Source organism: Phalangium opilio, unplaced genomic scaffold (genome assembly GCF_054372755.1).
Source record: "Phalangium opilio isolate 3A_F unplaced genomic scaffold, DU_Popi_V2 ptg000082l_1, whole genome shotgun sequence".
Taxonomy (NCBI): domain Eukaryota; kingdom Metazoa; phylum Arthropoda; class Arachnida; order Opiliones; family Phalangiidae; genus Phalangium; species Phalangium opilio.
This window is the reverse complement of record NW_028324189.1, coordinates 13,149,285-13,170,000: the sequence shown is the minus strand read 5'-3', so window position 1 is coordinate 13,170,000 and position 20,716 is coordinate 13,149,285. Positions and strand designations below refer to the sequence as shown.

The 20,716-nt window shown below is 37.0% G+C and overlaps 5 protein-coding genes across 11 annotated transcripts in view; 1 reads left to right on the top strand and 4 right to left on the bottom strand.

Moving 5' to 3' along the window:
- dre4 (SPT16 homolog, facilitates chromatin remodeling subunit dre4) overlaps positions 1-720 on the bottom strand; it is a 13,345-nt gene extending 12,625 nt beyond the window's left edge. Inside the window, exons 1-2 of one of the 2 annotated variants that reach the window (XM_089848903.1) lie at positions 529-720; positions 254-355 (exon numbers count right to left, since the gene is read on the bottom strand). In XM_089848903.1, the coding sequence (XP_089705029.1) occupies positions 254-355; positions 529-597 (171 nt within the window). In that variant the 5' untranslated portion in view covers positions 598-720. The remainder of the gene's footprint in view (positions 1-253; positions 356-528) is intronic. The other variant, XM_089848904.1, reaches the window with a different exon arrangement.
- Positions 721-903: 183 nt separating this feature from the next.
- Nulp1 (Nuclear localized protein 1) lies at positions 904-5,561 on the top strand. Of its 4 annotated transcripts, none has more exons than XM_089848912.1 (13): positions 904-1,112; positions 1,258-1,441; positions 1,515-1,778; positions 1,898-2,109; positions 2,187-2,400; positions 2,471-2,570; positions 2,639-2,732; positions 2,814-2,906; positions 2,981-3,194; positions 3,259-3,536; positions 3,606-3,767; positions 4,732-4,801; positions 4,867-5,561. In XM_089848912.1, the coding sequence occupies exons 2-13, from the start codon at positions 1,286-1,288 to the stop codon at positions 5,059-5,061; spliced, it is 2,052 nt and encodes a 683-aa protein (XP_089705038.1). In that variant the 5' UTR covers positions 904-1,112; positions 1,258-1,285; the 3' UTR covers positions 5,062-5,561. The 4 variants fall into 4 exon arrangements, with proteins under 4 accessions (XP_089705038.1, XP_089705039.1, XP_089705036.1 ...); XM_089848913.1 differs by having other exon boundaries at positions 904-1,118; positions 1,515-1,769; XM_089848910.1 differs by having other exon boundaries at positions 904-1,118.
- Positions 5,232-11,147, bottom strand: Afg3l2 (AFG3 like matrix AAA peptidase subunit 2). Its single transcript, XM_089848909.1, has 13 exons — positions 10,959-11,147; positions 10,544-10,700; positions 10,385-10,469; positions 10,137-10,308; positions 9,999-10,073; positions 9,794-9,918; positions 8,764-9,043; positions 8,403-8,694; positions 8,203-8,332; positions 7,192-7,597; positions 6,995-7,114; positions 6,229-6,423; positions 5,232-5,791 (listed from the first exon to the last, which is right to left on the bottom strand). Exons 1-13 carry the CDS (start codon positions 11,043-11,045, stop codon positions 5,558-5,560), a joined length of 2,358 nt encoding a protein of 785 aa, XP_089705035.1. The 5' UTR covers positions 11,046-11,147; the 3' UTR covers positions 5,232-5,557.
- An 86-nt stretch (positions 11,148-11,233) lies between these two features.
- LOC149651829 (uncharacterized) lies at positions 11,234-13,999 on the bottom strand. The gene has a single exon (XM_089848908.1). It carries the CDS (start codon positions 13,885-13,887, stop codon positions 11,371-11,373), a length of 2,517 nt encoding a protein of 838 aa, XP_089705034.1. The 5' UTR covers positions 13,888-13,999; the 3' UTR covers positions 11,234-11,370.
- Positions 14,000-14,124: 125 nt separating this feature from the next.
- On the bottom strand, positions 14,125-19,300 carry LOC149651828 (uncharacterized). 3 transcript variants are annotated; one of them, XM_089848905.1, is made up of 5 exons: positions 19,199-19,299; positions 18,746-19,100; positions 16,087-18,687; positions 15,921-16,025; positions 14,125-14,369 (listed from the first exon to the last, which is right to left on the bottom strand). In XM_089848905.1, the coding sequence occupies exons 2-5, from the start codon at positions 18,963-18,965 to the stop codon at positions 14,191-14,193; spliced, it is 3,105 nt and encodes a 1,034-aa protein (XP_089705031.1). In that variant the 5' UTR covers positions 18,966-19,100; positions 19,199-19,299; the 3' UTR covers positions 14,125-14,190. The 3 variants fall into 3 exon arrangements, with proteins under 3 accessions (XP_089705031.1, XP_089705032.1, XP_089705033.1); XM_089848906.1 differs by having other exon boundaries at positions 18,746-19,114; positions 19,199-19,260; XM_089848907.1 differs by lacking the exons at positions 14,125-14,369; positions 15,921-16,025 and having other exon boundaries at positions 16,127-16,293; positions 16,352-18,687; positions 19,199-19,300.
- Positions 19,301-20,716: the final 1,416 nt, after the last annotated feature.

The window sequence follows — 20,716 nt, the reverse complement described above, 5'->3', positions numbered from 1 at the left end:
ATTTCTTTTGGGAAATTTCGATGAGAACATTAGGTTAAATAATCAAAAACTGTTAAAACAGTAAAATCATACGAAAACGTTGCTTCTGAAATATGCCTAATGAGTATTCAAATAGAGCTGTTCATAGTATTTTCTCCGTCATCGGTCTAGCTTTTTGATCTAGGAAAAATACTACTATTTTTACTACTATCCTACTAAAAAAAATCCCACTATCGAAGGCGGCCTCGTAAATAGGAAAGATCCACTAACTAACCTGTAGGGCAGTTGACTTGCTGTATACAACATCATCGTCAGTTCCTACCGCACATATCAAAGCATCCATTTTACTCAACCCATTGCTATTCTCGTCAGCGTTCTATATCGATAAAATTAAATCTCGTATCAACGTGGTTCATATTTTAGGGTTAAAACGTGGACGAACAGTTAAATAAAAGAATAATTTAAATCAATAATTGTCAAGCAAAGGCTTATTAATTTGATAATGCTTGTTTTCGTTTAGGCCTTGGTCGAACGAAAATAATTTCATACCTTCCATGCCGTGTAAATCCTTTTCATCCGCCGATAAAAGGCGTCTTTATCAACACTTAGGTGTGCCATTAAATTGATTTACTTTAATCATTCAACGAAATTAGAATAATTATCGTTTTAAGTCGTTTAAAACACTAAAAACTCACAAACCTTCCACCGGAAAAAAATGGCGGGAGAACACAGAACAAAAGAAGTTTGCTAGAAGACTATCCCAGCTTGAAAAGTTAACATGTGCAAAGCTAGGCTAACGGAGTCTACCTCCTATCTCAAACTATAATAAGATAGAACATACCGTACATATGATTTGTACACGCTGTCAGTTAATGGTGGGATAAACTATTGAGAGTGGCATGTGGCGCCATCTGACCTAAATGTCAAAGTTCATCTGTAATAATTGGAAAAATAATCTTTATTTGTCACGTCTTCAAAAAAGAATTAAGTTTCTCTTAATTACTTTTACTTGACCAATTTGTTATCACTATGAACGTAATTTTGAACGACTATTTAGTGTGTTTTTAAATTTACTCAATAATTTAATGAATTCCTCGATAAAGTTTCTATAACCAAGGCTTTAATTTCATTTGGTATTGGTAATGTCATTTGACAATATTGATAATCATAATTACCTTAATAAAATGTTTATGATATTTGTTGTTAGGCAATTTTATTTCTTGGTTACACTCGCCTAATAGTTCTCATTATATTTTTATCTATTATTCATTCTTGTAGCATCAATTAAAATTTAAAATACTCCGTCATGTCAAATCGTGTATTGAAAAAATTGCAAGGAGAGAAGGATTTAGCTTCAACACTCGGTGTTGATGGCCTCAGCGAATCTGATGACTGCAGCACTTCCCAAGCTGCACCTTCCAGTGGAGGGACCAAGAAAAAAATTATGAATAGATTTGAACTGGTATACGCAATTAACGCATCTTCTCGTTATTCTTAATTAATAATCAACTAACCATATTGGAAATAAATTATAGCTAAACAATGTTGAGCATTCATTTTCCGATACCGAAGCCAAAGAAGACGATGACAGAGAATTAGACCCACCTTCCTTGACAACAGCTGTTACTTTAGAACATCTACAACAACATAGTCAAGCTCCAACTGCCGAGAGAAATAAGTTGGAAAAACAAGACTCTACTCATAGCACTGACAGTTTAAAACGGAAGAAAAAGAAGAAGAAAAAGAAACTCAGAAATCAACGTAGCATCGAAGATAATCTTGATGATGGTGTTAGTGATGTAAATGTCACTTTTACTAACTCCCCTTTCTTTCTCTAACATGACAATCCTTAACCATCGAACCTTCCAACCAAATTTGCATCATAAACAAAACACTAACGAGTTAATTTTATCATCAGGAAGATGAAATTGATGCCAGCATAAGAGAAGTTAATAAAATGCTAGGAGAACCCGAGCATTCAACATCCTTACCCCCTTCATCTAGTCGTACTTGGAGTTCCAAGAACCAAGCTCCTGAAAAAAGCATCCTTAGCGTTGAACATAGAAATTTAAACCCTGATAATGAAATGAGGAGAATTTTTGGAGCTAAAGTTATTCCTCCTGAGCAAGTGTAAGGCTGATCTGCAATCTCCCAAAAAATAGGCCAAAATCTTTGAATGAAAAGATAAGATTGTATCCCAATTTTAGCAAACGAAAAAGCAGAGGACGTGGTCACAGTAGACCATCAATGTTATTTACTCCACGTAATTGGCCTCATATAGGCAATCCAGGAATTTCCATGAATTTAATAGAAACAAAGGGAGACATCCATTATTTTAGCTTTGAACATAACAAGCATTATCAACAAGTTCAGTTTCAATTTCTAGAAGCTGTTGAAAGTTATAACCCTGATAACATAGTGGTAATTAGTAGTTAACTAATTAAGTACCTGTTAAAAAGAATTAGTGCAAATGGTACTAATTTCCTTGTAGGAATTGCTTAACACATACCCATATCACGTGGATGCCTTGCTCCAGTTGAGCGAAATATGTAAAATGGGGGATGATCTTCAAATGGCTGCGGAATTAATAGGTTTTCCATTCATAATTTTCCCCATTAGCTAAAGTTAATATTAAAATAACGTTGCTTTACTATTTCAGAGCGAACTTTGTATTGCTTTGAAAGCTGTTTCCATCCTCTATTCAATGTTACTCAGGGAAACTGTAGGCTAGATTATAGAAAAGCCGAAAATAGGTTGGGATTAAAATAAATTAAATTAAATTAAATTAATAATAATCAGTTATCATGTATAAATTGATTGTTTTCTTATTTTAGGACATTCTTTTTAGCTCTTTTCAAGCACTTAAACTTTGTTGGACAACGTGGTTGTAACCGTACTGCTTTAGAATTTTGCAAAGTTATTCTTGGGTATTTAGAAGTGAAGAGATCTCGAGAACTTCTTAATAAATTAAATAATTTAACCATAATTTTGATATATTTAGTCTTGAACCAGAAGGAGATCCTTTATGCGTCTCATTGCTAATTGATTTTTACGCCATAAGATCGGAGCAATACGAATTCTTAATTAGAATGTATCAAGAATGGGATAGTGAGAGAAATTTGTCTCAGCTTCCCAACTTCGCCTTCTCCGTGCCTATGGCTTATTTTCTACAGGCACAAACGGATTCCAAAAGTCACGATAACGCTGATAAAATGGTGGTTTTTAAAATACCCAAGCCTAAATGAGACTTAAACTAACTTAACCCCATGACATTTTTAGCTTCAAAGGTCCCTTATCATGTTTCCCGGATTTTTAATTCCACTTTTAAACAAATGCGGTGTCCAACCAGACAGTCAAGTAGCATCCCACGCTTTCTTTGGGTTTAAAGCTTCAGCTAGCCAATCAGAGTCTTTGGAGCAATTGATAACTCTTTACATAGCCCGTTGCCATCAATTATGGAAACCTAAAGAGGTTTTAACGTGGCTCGAAAGTAATGTCCGTCAAGTGCTCAAAAGGGTTGATGCCAAGGATCCCTATGTTGCTGAATGTGAAGAAAAGTATGGGAGTTATCCCCACGCCCCGAGTCCCAATTTTAAATTTTTTGCTTAAGGCTGTTTAATTTCTAGGAGGAAAGTTCGATATCCTAAAACGCCAATTAATATTATGCGACATATTGTAATATCTGGCATAAAGGAAGTGACTGTTACTCTACCCCAAGACACTCCCATGTTTGGGTTTGACCCTTTACCTCCAGCGGATGCAATAACCACATATTCAAGGCCACCTAGGTACACATCTAGGATTCTTTTCTAGTGGTGTGCGAGTACTCGGGGAAATAAAGGGGGACTAGGCTCGAAACCGGGAAAAAAGGGGGCGCGGACTAGGCTCAAAACCGGGAATAAGTGGGACGCGGACTCTGCTCAAAACCGGGAATAAGTGGGACGCGGACTCTGCTCAAAACCGGGAATAAGTGGGACGCGGACTAGGCTCAAAACCGGAAAAAAGTGGGGCGCGGACTTGGCTCAAAACCGAGAATATGTGGGGCGCGGACTCGGCTCAAAACCGAGAATAAGTGGGACGCGGACTCGGCTCAAAACCGAGAATAAGTGGGGCGCGGACTCGGCTCAAAACCGAGAATAAGTGGGGCGCGGACTCGGCTCAAAACCGAGAATATGTGGGGCGCGGACTCGGCTCAAAACCGAGAATATGTGGGGCGCGGACTCGGCTCAAAACCGAGAATATGTGGGGCGCGGACTCGGCTCAAAACCGAGAATAAGTGGGGCGCGGACTCGGCTCAAAACCGAGAATATGTGGGGCGCGGACTCGGCTCAAAACCGAGAATAAGTGGGGCGCGGAATCGGCTCAAAACCGGAAAAAAGTGGGGCGCGGACTTGGCTCAAAACCGAGAATAAGTGGGGCGCGGACTCGGCTCAAAACCGAGAATAAGTGGGGCGCGTACTCGGCTCAAAACCGAGAATAAGTGGGACGCGGACTCGGCTCAAAACCGGGAAAAGTGGGACGCGGACTCTGCTCAAAACCGGGAAAAAGTGGGACGCGGACTCTGCTCAAAACCGGGAATAAGTGGGACGCGGACTCTGCTCAAAACCGGGAAAAAGTGGGACGCGGACTCGGCTCAAAGCCGGGGGGAAAAGTGGGACTCAGACTCGGCTCAAAATCGGGAAAAACGGGACTCGCACACCACTGTCATTTTCACATTCCTAAATTGAATTTTTCCCACTTCCTATCTTTAAGAACGCAAACTATGGAAGATCAAGGGGTCCTTAGCATGTTTTTCCGATCTCTTCTACCAAATTTTAATTTGGTAATTAAATCGAGTCCAAATTTAGTTCTTTAGGAGTACAACTTACATAGATGTATTATTTTAAGGACATTGGTTCAGTGGTTGCTAACAGAGAAGAAGCAGCGGGTGCTCAGGCGGCGGGTGCGGAAGCTAGAGAACCTAATGACATAAGACGCAGTGTTACATCCCTTTTAGACGCCATGAGGGATTTACTAAGCAATATCCAACTAGCCGATGTTCCAAATGATGGGGATGTTGACAGTGACGAAGAACAGGAATAAAATCTAAAATTTAAAAGGCTTTTTAATTTTTAAAAGCGCTATTAAACGTCTAATTATTGTGAAAGTCATAATTATTAATTAATTAACCGTGTTTGTAAATGATGTGATTAATAATAACTAACACGAGTAAAGAGTTCTCTTAATTTAACAATTAAAAATTAAACGCGATAGATATTTCCACATTTTATTACAAAATGACTATTTACAATGTTCGAAAAATGCAATTGCAATTGCAATTTAACTAAATTCTACCATTTTTTATTTTAATTCTTTGAACATTCAAATAATTTAAAGTCTATTATGTAAAAAATCAAAATGGCTTCTATTATTTGTTTCAAATGTTACGAAGACGAATTAATTACTATTTTGACGAATTAATTACTATTTTGACGAATTAATTACTATTTTAAGGTCTTGCAATTAATAACAAAATGCGAAAGAAGCGATTTTGATTTGTTACCATGATTTAACTGAAAAACAATAAAAGTGAAGTAACTTAAGTTTGTTGGGTTGCTGGTGGCGGATTTGAGGATCCTTTTTCCTTTTCTTTCTCATCGGCGCTTTTATTCCATCCTTGAAGACCTTTAGGAAGTTCAGTATCTTCCTCGAAGGAACCAGTTCCAGCCACAAACTCTTCGTACGTTGATTTCTCAGCAAAAGGACGTTTTCCAAGAAGTTCAATCATGTCATCTCTTTGTAGATTTTCTTTCTGAAGTAATCTTTGCGCTACCTGCTCAACGAGATTAAAATTTTGTTACCTAAACCAGAAGTAGGATAAGGGACTAAAAGTAAAGAGCTCTAGCATTGGTAGTAGATGCTGGCACTAGTGAACAAATTTGAGGATTTTATGCCGCTTCCATCGCGCCTACACTACTGAGAAAAAAATTGGTCGAGTTCCAAAAACATTTCCGACCCTCTTCCCCTCAACCTTAAGCCGCGGAACACGGACGCGGGTGCTTGAATCTAGTTCGGCCGTCTACCACCGCGAGCGTCTCACGTTTTGGAGGGGAAATTCTGAAACCGCCACTAGAGGGCCAACCGTTGGTGTGTTATCAAGAATATTCACTTTCGCCAAGTGAAGAATTTGGTTAGCTCAGTACTTCTGGTTTCATCTCACTTCTGCCTAAACTGATGGGAAAAACAACAACCAACAACAACTCGTCTTACTTTTTCTACATCAGCCCTGTGTTTCTTCAATAATTCCATAGTTGTATCGTAAGCCGTTTGTACCAACTTTCTAACTTCAGTATCAATCATTTGAGCGGTGTGTTCGCTGTAAGGTTTATCAATAACCATATCACCGGGTTGAGGCAGATCAAATGACAATTGTCCCACGTTTTCATTCATTCCAAATTGCACTACCTGAAAATCAGTAACTTTTAACATTAAAAGAAAAACCGAAAGACCCGACTCAAAATTTGAGGTCTAAATACTAGAAGTGTGCGAGTCCTAATTTATAGGTTGCAAGTAGTGGAAAACTGGACTCGCCAAGTCCTATTTTCCGATACCGGCGGGTCTGATTTCCGACACTGGCGGGTCCGATTCCCCCATATCATCATGTGAAAACGATATGGGGGAATAAACAAATTGCAACTGATACTGTCGGGTCCGATTTCCCCATACCGTCGGGTCTGATTTCCCCATACCGTCGGGTCTGATTTCCCCATACCGTCGGGTCTGATTTCCCCATACCGGCGAGTCCGATTTCCCCATACCGGCGGGTCCGATTTCCCCATATCGGCGTGTCCGATTTCCCCATACCGGCGGGTCCGATTTCCCCATACCGTCGGGTCCGATTTCCCCATACCGGTGGGTCCGATTTCCCCATACCGGTGGGTCCGATTTCCCCATACCGTCGGGTCCGATTTCCCCATACTTGCAGATACCTAAAAAATTCCTGAAAGACCCGACCTCAAAAGCTGTAATTAAATACCTGCGCATAGGCACTTTGAGTCACTTTCTTTAAATCATCTTGAGCTCCGGTTGTGATCCTTCCAAAGAAAATTTGCTCGGAAACTCTCCCTCCTAAAGTCATACACATTCTGTCAAACAACTAATACAAAAGAAGTTGGATTAATATTGAGAAATGGTAATCAAAAACTTCAAAGTAAAAACAAATGTTCTTCTCACTTGTTCTTTGGAATATAGATATTGCTCCTTAGGGAGATACTGAGCGTAACCTAAACCCTTTCCTCTTGGAATTATAGAAACTTTCAATAAAGGATCGGCGTGCTCTAAAAACCATCCAGCTACAGCGTGACCAGCTTCGTGATAAGCGACAGTTTTCTTTTCCTCAGGCTGAAGAACATTGGTTTTCTTTTCCATACCAGCAACAACGCGTTCAATCGCTTGCTCAAAGTGTTTCAGATTTATGCTATCATTCAGATCACGAGCGGCAATAAGTGCAGCTTCGTTACAAACATTAGCAATATCGGCACCTGTAAAGCCAGGAGTTAACGCAGCCATTTTGCGAGATAATTCTAATTTATCTATCAAGGTCTTAAGTGGTTTTAAATGAACTTTAAAGATTGATGCTCTGAAATTAAAATTAAGTTAATTTAATCCATATGGTTAAATTTAAATAATAATATTTTTTGTTTTAAAGGGAGGGTGAAGTGGAAAATCAAGTGATTTTTTTTTATCGATTCTTCAACTAATTATAAGACCAGTCTATGCGCATAGTGAGACATTCAGGTAGTAATACCAGCTCCGAATGATTTTAAAATTAAAATTCAAATTAGGTTCAGATTTTAAGGATAATTTTAAAGAAGGACCTCCGACCAATCGCGTAACGCCCTGCCTTTTTATTAACAAAATTATCGTGGCATGCTCCATGTCTCGCGCCACGATTGTCACGTCGCGCGCCTAATTTTATCAAATCTCGTGATAAATTTCATTCGACACGGAACGTGCCACGAGAATTTTGTTAATAAAAAGGCAGGGCGTTACGCGATTGGTCGGAAGTCCTTCTTTAAAATAATCCTTAAAATCTGAACCTAATTTGAAATAATTTTAAAATCATTCGGAGCTGGTATTTCCTGAATGTTTCACTATGCAGACTGGTCTTATAATTAGAAGAAGAATCGATAAAAAAATCACTTGATTTTCTACTTCACCCTCCCTTTAACAGCTTTAATTTACCTGCCCTTTATATCAGGGGCTGGTACAAAGATTTGACGATCAAATCTACCGGGTCTAAGTAAAGCTTGATCTAAAATATCTACACGATTTGTTGCGGCTAAAACTACTACATTTGTGGTTGTATTGAAGCCTATAGATTAATTTAAAATATTATTTAATTAAAGGTATTCTAAGATAGACGTATTTACGTATGTATGTACCATCCATTTCAACTAAAAGTTGATTAAGAGTATTTTCTTGTTCACTATGACCTCCAAAACTCCTGCCACCTCTTTTACGTCCAACAGCGTCAATTTCATCAATGAAAAGAATGCAAGGAGCATTTTTCCTAGCCATTGAAAACATATCTCTAACCCTCGATGGTCCAACACCAACAAACATTTCTAAGAACTCCGAGCCAGAGACAGTAATGAAAGGAACATTGGCTTCACCAGCGGTGGCTTTAGCTAGTAAAGTTTTACCAGTTCCAGGGGGACCAGTTAAAATTGCACCCTAAATTAAAAGCAACTATAACTAATCTGGCGGCATAACTGGCGATTTTGGGTTGTAATTACTAATTACTTTAGGAATTTTAGCACCCAAGTCCATGTATTGTTGGGGATTCTTTAAAAAGTTGACAAATTCCATAATTTCAACTTTAGCTTCCTCACAACCGGCTACGTCACGAAATTTCACCCCAATTTCAGCCGGGTTAATCAATTTGGCTGTGGTTTCACCCATTCCAAATATTCCACCACCCCTTCTTGCCCCTCCACCCCCCATAAGTCCAGCTGACCTTCTCATAGTCCAAAATAAGAACCCAAATAGTAGTAAAGTTGGTAATAATCCTACAACACTTGACCTATATTTTAGAAAAACACATTAATACCTTTGTAACATTACAGGGTTCATACAACTTTTGGAAAACAAATTTCCCAGAGGTTTCCAGGTTTTTCCCCGTATACTTCCCTGAATTTACCAGGTTTTTCCCGTATATGGAGCAAATGTTAACGAAGGAGTGGGGGGGGGGGCAAATAGGATTATTACATAATCAAAGGACATCCCCGTAGCTCTAGTAGAACCAGAGTTATGAGCCTCCAAAGTATAGTGTAATGTTAATCCTATGGAGGGAATGTTCACGAACATTTTGCTTAATTACTCGACCCCTGTTTATCGTAAATTTCCCTTATTTCCCTGAATTTTACTAAAAATTCGAAATTTCCCTGAGGTTTTTGTCAACTATTTATTTCCCTGATTTTTCCAGGTTTGTATGAACACTTTGCTTAATTACCCGGCCCCTGTTTGGCACAAATTTCCCTGATTTCCATGAATTTTACTAAAAATTCTAAATTTCCCTGAATTTTCCCTGAGGTTTTTGTCAACTATTTATTCCCCTGATCTTTCCAGGTTTTCCAGGTTTGTATGAACATTTTGCTTAATTACTCGGCCCCTGTTTGACGCAAATTTCCCTGATTTCCCTGAATTTTACTAAAAATTCTAAATTTCCCTGAGGTTTTTGTCAACTATTTATTTCCCTGATTTTTCCAGGTTTTCCAGATTTGTATGAACCCTGCATTACAATCTATAAAAATATTAAAATAAATTAATTTACCCATCCATTTCAGTCTTATAAACAACGGGAACAAAGTTTGTAGGTTCTATATTCATTTCTAATTGTACATTTTCTAAGTTTCTTTCAAAAGTATCGACACTTCCAATATTAAACCATAACACATTCTATTAAATTAAAATATATATAAAAGAAGGAACATTGTCAATGTAAAATATGAAAGCTCATGATGAAAAATTAATCCTACATTTCCATCAATCTGATTTCCAGGTATTAACTTCACACGAACATATTTCTTATTGACAACCTCTAATTTATCAACCTAAATAATAATTTATAATTAATTAAACTTGTTTTTCACAGAGTCTAAACTCAAAATACATACAATTCCCCTTCCAAGATAGGAACTGACAAAATCCTTCCACGTAATTTCCCGATATCTCATTTCATTATACGCTAATATCCCTATTATTCCTAATGTGCTGATTAGCGCTATTGACATGAGCCTGTTTTGGTCATCTGGAGCAAACGGACCTTTACCTCCACCACCACCTCCCCTTTAAATTAAAGACCAATTAATTAAATTAACCAAAAATTTAATTAATTTAATTTTTTTTAGCGTGCGTTCGTTACTTTCCACCAGAAGTTTTAAATGTAAATTGCCACGGATTCTGTGGAGGTTTTGTAGGTGGTGGTACATTTTTAGGACCTGTTGTGTCTGTTTTAAGTATGCTTGTTAATTAAATTAATTTAAATTAATTTCTATCAATCAGAGAGATTATCGCTAACGACCTTTAGGTGTCTTAGTGTCTGATTCATCTTTTGCGCTTGGATAAAACTTTCCAAAACCTTTAGGTGGTTTTTCGCAAAACAATTGCCACTTATCGAGAATAGATTGCAAGCTTGGTGAACCTATTTTGCTCTGAAGGAACAATACATTCTGATGGAGCTACGAATATGAAAAAAATCGGCTTTATTACATAAGCCAGGTTAATGATACCCTTATGTAATGACTTATGTAAATTTATACTAAAATCTAGCGTTTAAATAATTATAATGCGTGTTATGGATTGGTTACTAAATCAAACTTTAACATTGACAGTTTAAATGGTGTTAATTATTAAAAAAAAACTTAATGACGTTTATTATTGTTATTATTATTTTAAGCCTTGGCTTCACAACAGACAGACAGAACAACCATACTTACGTCAACTTTAGAGAACCCTTGCTTTCGAATCGTTTTCAAAAGTAGTTTTTCAAGTCGTTTTGTCGCGGTTAAACATCTATAAGCCATAATTAATATATTAATTATTATTATTAATTAAAGTCATTTACGGAGTGTCCCTGCTAGAAGCTAGAACACCGATGCCGACTTCAATAGTGATGACGTCATAAAATACGTATAGTCTGCTATGAAAATTAACCAATCAGAAGGAGACATCAAAGATCTTCAAATTTAAGGCGCGAAAATAAGCACGTGGATGGAAAAAAAATTAGTTATTTTAATAAATTAATATTATAAAATACATTAATATGACAGTGCTTGGATAATTTAAGATTGCTCCGACATTTAATTTCGTCAAATTTACGAGAGAATTTTAAACTATTTATAATTTTTTTTATAAAAGCTTTGGTTGTCTCTGAATTTTTTCTATGTCTAAAACACGATTTTTAGGTGTTGTTCCGAATACATTTTCTTCGGGAATTGGGCTTGGATTTTTTAAATTATGTTTATCTAAATAGGCTTTTGTAGCGAATGAAACGCCTTTAGTCTGGGGTTCATAAGTAACGCTACTTTCCGTAGCTCTAAAAATTTGTTTAGAAGTTGCGGGGGTACTTTCAAAACAATTTCTTGTTTCTTGCCCCAGATATTTTTGAGCAAGTGCATCAATATTGTCACTTCCATTTGCGATGGCATCATTATCTTTCAAATAAAGAGTTTGATAATTAAGTCTGGGTAGATATAAGGAACCCATTTGTCTAAAACTGTCCAAAGGTTCTCTAACATCTTCAAACGAAGCATTTTTTTCACCCAATAGTTGATTAACATTGTTTAGAATTTTCTGGTAGAAAGTGGCAGGGTTTTTATCATTCTCTCTAACAAAACTATCTCCTCTCTTTAAGAAAGAATTTCCAAAAACATTAGAATTGTTTGCAGAAATCTCGTGTAAAGTCATATCTTTCGTTGCAGATTCCTCGATATTTCCACTACTTTTTGAATTCTTGCAAAAATGGCAGTGACTACAGTCCTTTTTGGAGCTAATGGGTGACTTCGCATAATTTGACGTTGTTTTCTCTGGAGTAATAATACTTGTCATAACTCCAACTGAGCAATTGCTACTACTATTAGATTTTAGAAGCGTGTTATTTTGCATCAACAGCATCTGTTTCACTTGTTCTTGAAGTTTCAAGAGCTGTTCATCTTGATGATGCAACAAATTTAACAATTCCGAGTTACTATTTTCACTAGAGGAAGAAGGACTAAGTTCCGTGTTAGTGGGTGGTTGGCTTATTTTCTCCTGTGGAACTTCACGACTTTCTTGAACTTCTAAGAGTTTCAAAACTTGTTTTTGAAGATTTCTTAGTTGTTCATCTTGATTTTTAAGCATATTAGTTATTTCCACTGATGAATTTGATTCATTAGCAACGCCAACTACTAATTGATTATCGGATGTAACTTGCGAAGATGATTTGATTCTTGGACTTGCAATATTACTAGAAGGGTTAGCTTTTGGGTATTCTTTATCAGCTTTACGAACCATGGGTGTTGTATTTGAATTGTTTTCAAATGTTTGCCTCCGTAAATATTGTTGAGGTAAAGTTTGAGATGGAGGTTGAAGTATATATTCTGGGCTGGTTCTTTGACTTGTACATGGATGGTTCGGTGGTGTTGCGTAGTTTGGGGTTTCCATGCTCTTTGCAATTTGCGTGTTATTAATGATAGGTTTCAATGGAGCACGAGGAATAAATGAGTTATTTTCATGATCAGAGAGGATTGAGATATCAGGAACCATTGGTTTTAAAGTGTAAGCGTTTGATGAAGTAAATTTTGGGGCTGATCTGGGTGTATCACCTATATTAGATCCAATTTTCTCTATGATAGGTTTAGCAGGATTATCCATCAAATTACTATTAACTAAATCAGTTGCTCGCTTAAAAGTCTTCTTAAGTTTTATATTTTTACAACTTCCCAGCTCTATGCGTAAAATTTTTGTGGAGAAGCTAGGGATTTTGGGAATGGTTAGGCTACCATAACCTTCCAAAAGGTTAAAGGTCATTTTACTTAGACCATTTGATGTCAAACAATCATAAAACTCTGCGGTATTCGATGTTGAGCTATATACTATTAGTAGAAATGGTTTAGGAGGGAGGCAAAGACGGTGGAGATAGTCTGCGCATGAAATGTAGCGTAAACACGATGCCCAAACAAAAGGGTGTTCTACCGAATCGACACTAGATACCCATAGACCAACAACTGAGGTGGTCGAAACTCTTGGATCTGTCTCTGAGATTAAGTCAACTTTACGATTGCTATCAATAGTTAATAGCCCACTTTTAGGGGTCTGAGATGCCTCATTTAACTGACTGGAGAGAATATTTAATAAAGTTGATTTATAGATTGGAATTGGTGGTATTGATAAGGCTTTAAAACTAACATCATTAACAATAGCATAAACTGACAATTCGCATCGTCCACCTTGTACTACGCACTGAATTGATAGCTTTACAGAATGGGCTAGGTCAACTTCATCACGAGACCCTATGTCTTTGTTAAGTTTCTTTAACTGTGACACCACTTCAGCTTCATTGTCAAGTATATTTGATAATTCACCCACTTTACAAATAGTAAACGGTATGACGATGTCACCGGGTAGAATACAGTTTGCGTTGACACAATTTTCTTCGAATTTATCCACGGTAATTAAAATTGTAATACCTTCTTTATCCGTGTTTACTGCACCAAGAAAAAATCCATTCTTCTTCCCTTGATTTTCCAAATACCGACAGCCAAGGCTTACTACTTTTTCTTTGAAAAGAACCGTTATGTCGCGATGTTTGCGCGGATTTAAAGTTACCGGTGTCGAAGTACAAGTATGATCCCATAAAATCAGTAATTCATTATTATTTAAAGTCATTTTTACTAATTTTTATCTAACTGAAAAATAAACCGATGTCAAAAGTCAAAACTGCGAGCAACTTGTTTTCATAACCGTTCCCGCGTTTTTAAATTTTCAGTCGGCCTGTAGCGCCCCCTGGTATCTCTGATTACGTCACTTTCTCTGTGGCCAATGAGAAAGTGAGGAACTATTGGCGGGAAAATTCAAATTTCAGATAAGGCGTGTTGCGAAGGAAATCAATTGGTGACAACAATTAAAACAAAACAAAAGTACATTTTACTGATTAAAAAATGAAGTACATGTGCGTAAATGAATCAGATATCAATGAATTAACTGTGGTGAATCATTTCCTTCAGTATAAATTCCATCAGCCATGACAAGTTGCAAAATCTTTGAAGTTAAATGCTCCTTTCCAGGGCCAAGAATGTGATAAATCTTTTCTACACCATCCGCGATACTGACATCCTCATCTTCTTGAAAATGTTGCATTTCATTATATGCTGCGAATAAATTACGCTTAAAATACTATTCTTTTCGCAAGATGAATAATAAATCCACCTTATTCCCTTTCGCTGGAAGTTAGGCTTAGCTCGGGATTCATGGGGGTGAGTAACGGGAAGAAATTGGGGTGAGTAACGGGAAGAAATTGGTCTGTCGTCCGCTACAGAACATATTTTTGGCTTTTGTAACGGACGACAGACAGTCTTGGAAATAAGGATTTTTTTGAAACTAGTCCTCGGGACCAGTGACCCCCAGCGTCTACAATATTAAACTGGTCCTTGGGACCAGTGACCCTATCCCTAATTTATTTTTTACTAATCCTATTGAAAAATTAAGGGAGTATTTCGTTGACGCACAGCCCATTCGATCGGGCTATAGATGCAAAATTATGTCAAAAATCAGAGTTAACTGCGTCATTGGGGGAACACCGTTTTTTGGTCCTAATTTTGAAAATACTGGTTGAAATCTCTTGATATTTTAATGAGATTTGCAAAATAATGTTTGGTACTTTTGTGCAAAATTTTCTCTTACAAAGCTTTTTGTAACAACATTAAAACGAAAATGAACCATAATTTAATGGCTTAGTCTCAAACAGTTTAAATTTGTTTCCTTCAGCTTCACTGGTTCGAGTCTCTTGAAATTTTAGTGAAAGGCATATTTAAAGGTTTTAAATTATTGTGGAAAATTTCCAACTTCTAAAACGAATAGTCCTTTTCCTAAAATTTCCCTAAGCGACTAAATAGGTTGTAGGATTATGCACAAGCACAATTTTAATGAATTTTTTGGAAGTGAATTGTTTCTTTGAAAACTTCGAAAACTTTGCATCATAACTTAAAACCGTTCAATGTGCCTCTCACTAAAATTTCAAGAGATTCGAACAAGTGAAACGGAAGAAACTTATTAAACCGTTCCAAGACCAAGCCCTTTAAGTAGGGCTAATTTTCGTTCTAATATTTATACAAAAAAACTATAGAAGGGAAACTTTTTAAAATTTCCAAAACATAGCAAACGCTGTTTTGCACATTAAAATTTCAAGAGGTTTGCACCAGTAGTTTCAAAATTAGGGCAAAATAACTGTGTTCCTCCCATAGCCGGTCATGTTAAAAGCTGGCTCCTTGGATTTTTCGAGCGAAAAAGTCCATAATTACCAACACGCGCTTTTACATAGGAAAAAAATTGTGTGAAGCCAAAGCGTGATCGAGTGGCTGTGGTTGTAGCAAGGAAGGCAACTTAGGCAAGAATGAGAAAATGTCAAGGCTAGGAGACTATATCCATGGAGTAGAAATTTATAATGACTAGAATTTTTAAACTGGTCCCTCCTGAATTTTCATAAAAATTCTCAATTAATAAACTGGTCCCAAGGACCAGTAACCCCCGGATTTTGAATAAAAAAACTGGTCCGAGCAATTAATAAACTGGTTTTTGACCTGTGGACCTGTGCTATTTCCAAGACTGACGACAGACCAATTTCTTCCCGTTACTCACCCCCATGAATCCCGAGCTAAGCCTAACTTCCAGCGAAAGGGAATAAGGTGAATTAATCACTTTACCTCTCAAAAATGTTTCTAGGCCTAATTCTGACTCTAATTCTTCCCTCAACACTTCGAGTTCCGAGAAAATGTCATCATCTTTGACTTCCCTAGCTAGCCCATCGTCTAAATTAAATAATTTACATTAATACAAGCTAAATTTGCTTAATTTTACGTTAAACTATACCCAATGTCCACATAATTGAGCTACAAATTGATATGGCATCTCCATTATCTTTCTTGGTATTATCTCTTAAGAATTTTTGCATCGTAGCTCTAACATCGGATAAATCATTTTCATCACTAAGATCTTCTTCCAAATCATCATTTTCATCTTCACTGCTGCTTATAATATCCTCCTTTTCTTCAGACGAATCTCTCAGTTTGTCTGGAACTAAATCTTCTTGATTTGAGTCCCGATAAAAACATTGAAGGCTGCTTTGGTGACGAACCTCCTTCTCTTCGCTGTAAGATAAACTAGCAACGCTGAGGGAATCCAAATCACTCTCATTGGCCATTGAACAGGTTGTCTGACAAGACGAATCGCAAGTGCTAAAATGACAAGAGCAGGTGCAGCAACCGCAATCGTCTCTCTCAAACTTTCTTAAGTCAGGATATGAGGCACTTTTTCTTAAAATTGGCAATCGTACTAAAGTGTCATCAAAATTGAGTTTGTCAATAGCAGGCGGTGGTACAGTAGGGAATTTAAGGGTTGATGGCTCGGTAAAGTCATTTCTATCAATGTCGCGCTTAAATTCATCTTCGTCTAAGCCCATGAAGACACTAGCGCAAATAGTATCGCTACTCCCGCTACTTCCCAATGATATCGACTCAGTGCACACTTTTACATCCACATTGTTAAGGCTAGTCTCGTAAATATCATCCAAAATAGTTTTCAAAAACATTTCGACAAAATTCTCCACAAATTCATTTGATTTCATATCAGGGATCGGAATTTTCAACTGAAACTGAGTTTCAGTTTTGTCATCCAGGCAATTATGGCAACTTTGACTTAGATAAATGAAGTCTTTTCCATTTTCTACGGAGTTGGAGTCGTTTGACTCAGTTTCGTAACTTGTACTGGTGTTGTTTAAGGGGTTTGTAATCTCGCAAGAAGAGAATTCCGGGGGTTTTAAATCCTCTTGCATTAACACACCAACATCCAATTCATTATAAATTGTGACCTGATCTGACGCGGACGTTAAATCCATTTCCGAGTTGGATGACTCCAAGGGTATGGAGTTCAGAACGTTTAGTTTTTCTGGTTCTTGACTAGACCATTTTTGTCTTTTAGTTTTGTTTGGAGACTCAAGTTGCGCGGAGTTTGTAACTTCAACAAAATCGACGTTGTCAAAAGACGTCGTTATCTTCATAACAACATCTTGGTTTTTAGCTTCTTGATTGACATTTTCTTTCAATTTCTTTTCTTCTTCGTAACCTTCATTCCATTTCTCAGCTAATTTTGCTCTGATCTTATTTATTTGCTGCTCAACAACGAGATTATTCTCACAAACTAGGCATTCTTTTGCCAAATCCTCTTCCAAATTATTTAGTTTAGGTTGAGTCGTTTTGGGCTCGGATAAATTTAATCCCGCCACGTCATGGTTAGCGTAAAATTCTTCAACTAGAGGTACAAATTTTAGTTTCTCAGTTGATTTTGATTTATTATCTATTTCTGGACTGTTTAACTTCTTGACTGGTTTGTCATTATTCAAATTTGGATCAAAACCCTTTAGTTTCTTTCTTTCTTCGGCTAAACCATTCAGAATCGAGTGATATTTAGAATAATTATCCGTTTGTTTAACATCTAGGCCTACAACTTCCGAGTTTATAATCTTGTTCTTCTCTAAATTTTTTGGAGGGTTTTGTCTAAGTGGAATAGGTGACTTTCCAATTGGTTTAACTCTCGGTTTAACAGTATTTATTCTTTTAGGCGATTCTTTTTTAACAGCTTTAGTGATGTCTTTCGCGATGACAGGAGGACTTTGTTGTTGAGTTTTACGCGGTTTGACATGTACAGGTTGCATAGTGAATGGACTAGAGCGGGGTGGTTTCTTTACAGCAACTGAGACGCCGTACTTTGAGGCAGGGTCAGTTATTTTGGGCTTTGGTTTAGGTGCTGGTTCTTTCAAGGTAAAAACACGAGTTTGGTCTTCGTATTTACAATCTACTTCTACGAATTCCCTGGTGTATTGGGTTTCGCTTAAGAATTTCTTGATACGTTTGATGATAAAGGGTTTTCTCAAAATGGCATTAATGGACGGCCTATCTTTAGGATTTCTTCTAAACAATTGATGGACTAAATTTCTCAAATCGTAACTATAATGCGTAGATATCGGTGGATAAGAACCTCTAATAATCTTAAGTACCAAATTTTTCATATTCATGGCTTCAAAAGCGTGCTTCAAAGTGGTTAATTCATAAACAACGCAACCCAAGGCCCAAATATCACTTTTATTATTGTATGGCTTGTTTTCGCATATTTCTGGGGATAGATAATAAGGAGTTCCAATACAAGTTCTGACTAGTTCACGCGTATTGTTTAAAACTCTAGCGATACCAAAATCACCCAATTTTATAATTCCTGACCGGGTTAAAAATATGTTTTGTGATTTTACATCCCTATGGAGGATTTTACGGTCATGGACGTGTTTCAGGGCTAAACATATTTGGACAAACCAATCTAATATCAAGTTTTCGTTAAAAAGGGATCCAGTTTTAGCCTGGATATTGATCCTATGGTAGAGATCCCCACCATCGCAATAATCCATGACAATGTGTAGAAATCCTGTAAAATAAATATAAGAATTTAATTATATAGGGAAAAGATAAATTAATAATTTTACCTTTTTGCATGAAGGATTCTTTATAGCTAACAATGTTGGGGTGATGCATTTTTGACAAAACCAATGCCTCTTTAAGAGCTTCATCTTTTTCCTTATCATTGATAGCTGATATGTTTATAATTTTAATAACATTTTGAGTTCCATGGATTTTGTGTCTAACTAAGATTGCTTTTCCAAATGACCCCTCTCCAATAGTTTTCACAAAATGATACTTTTCCATGTTTTCATTAGGTTACCAGGTTTTGTTTATATTTTGAAGGCCGTGGCGTCTATGGGTTCCCATGGCAACCAGCATCAGTAGCACTTAAGCCTTGGCAACTCAAAGTTTATTTCTTACTTTCGTTGGATTTTATTCCTGAAAAACAAAGGCTGTTTTACTTTAAGACTACGTATACCCTTTTCTGTTCCTAAATAAAGTTTAAATGTCTAAAGAAATTGCAATAATTAACGTACCGGCGTACAAGCAAGCATTACTATTTAAATTTTTTGAAAGTTGCCACTTCTCATAGCTAAGCCCATAGCCCACTTGATCACGCTGGCTGCACGCGCTATAGAAGCCTGCTCAATCGAGCCTAAAAATGAGAATAACATAGGTTCGGTCTAAAATTCAAACCCGTCTGGTTTTAACATGGGCCTCTATGGGAGGGGACCAGTTTTTCAACGTTTTTGACAATATTAGTGCATCTACTGGTCCAAATCTCTTGAATTTTTAATGAGACGTGTATTGAAAAAAAACTATTATAGCTGAAGACTTTAAATTTTTTTAAATTTTACAGGATAATATCAAACCTTTCAATACACGTCTCATTAAAAATTCAAGAGATTTGGACCAGTAGATGCACTAATATTGTCAAAAACGTTGAAAAAACTGGTCCCCTCCCATAGACGCCCATGTTAAAACCAGACGGGTTTGAAAGTTTAGACCGAACCTATGTGACGCGCCGTATTCGCGAGTTAACATGTAAAAAAAATCGTTTGGACGGGCTTCTAGAGCGCGTGCAGCCAGCGTGCGTGATCAAGAGCGCGTGCAGCCAGCGTGCGTGATCAAGTGGGCTATGCTAAGCCTATAACAGCAGCAACTACACCGTACAACACAATCAGCGAAAATATAGACAAGGTAAAGCGGGATTTAATTGATGAACTGCACAATAAAATTGAGATGGAAAAACTAGTTAATACTCTAAAACTGCAGCCAAAACCATGTAACGTGATAAATATGACTTAAAATAATAAAAAAAATCTACAATTCCCTTTAAAAAGTAAATTTTCGGGAATCTGAAAGTATTTGGTTCTTCTAAACTAAAATAGGTGCTTAATATTTTACAGAATGTTCGTGTATGGTGCTCAATTTCTTTGACCATTATTTTATTATAAGTCAAATAAATTGTTTGCTTTCTAACATGCAACCTTTGCGCTCCCGGGAATTAAATTCATTTTAGTTCCATCGGGTGTATATGCGCATGCATTCTTGTGCCAATGGACCGAATCCATCAACAAGATGGATAGACTTATCTCAATATCTGGCCCCGCCCCCCCCCCCCCAGTCCGTGGGCAGTCTCAAGGGGCAGTCTATCCATCAACAAGATGGATAGATTTATCTCATTATCTGGCCCCACCCCCCAGTCCGTGGGGCAGTCGGACGGCCCAGAGGCACGGGCATTCGAGCGGCCCCGAGAGCACGGGGCCGCTGTGAGAAAGTAAACAATTTATTTGACTTTTAATAAAATACTGGTCAAAGAAATTGAGCACCATACACGAACATTCTGTAAAATATTAAGCACCTATTTTAGTTTAGAAGAACCAAATACTCTCAGATTCCCGAAAATTTACTTTTTAAAGGGAATTGTAGATTGTTTTTATTATTTTAAGTCATATTTATCACGTTACATGGTTTTGGCTGCAGTTTTAGAGTATTAACTAGACATTTTCGAATATTCGTTTTTTAGATATGAAAACAATAACCCTTAAAAA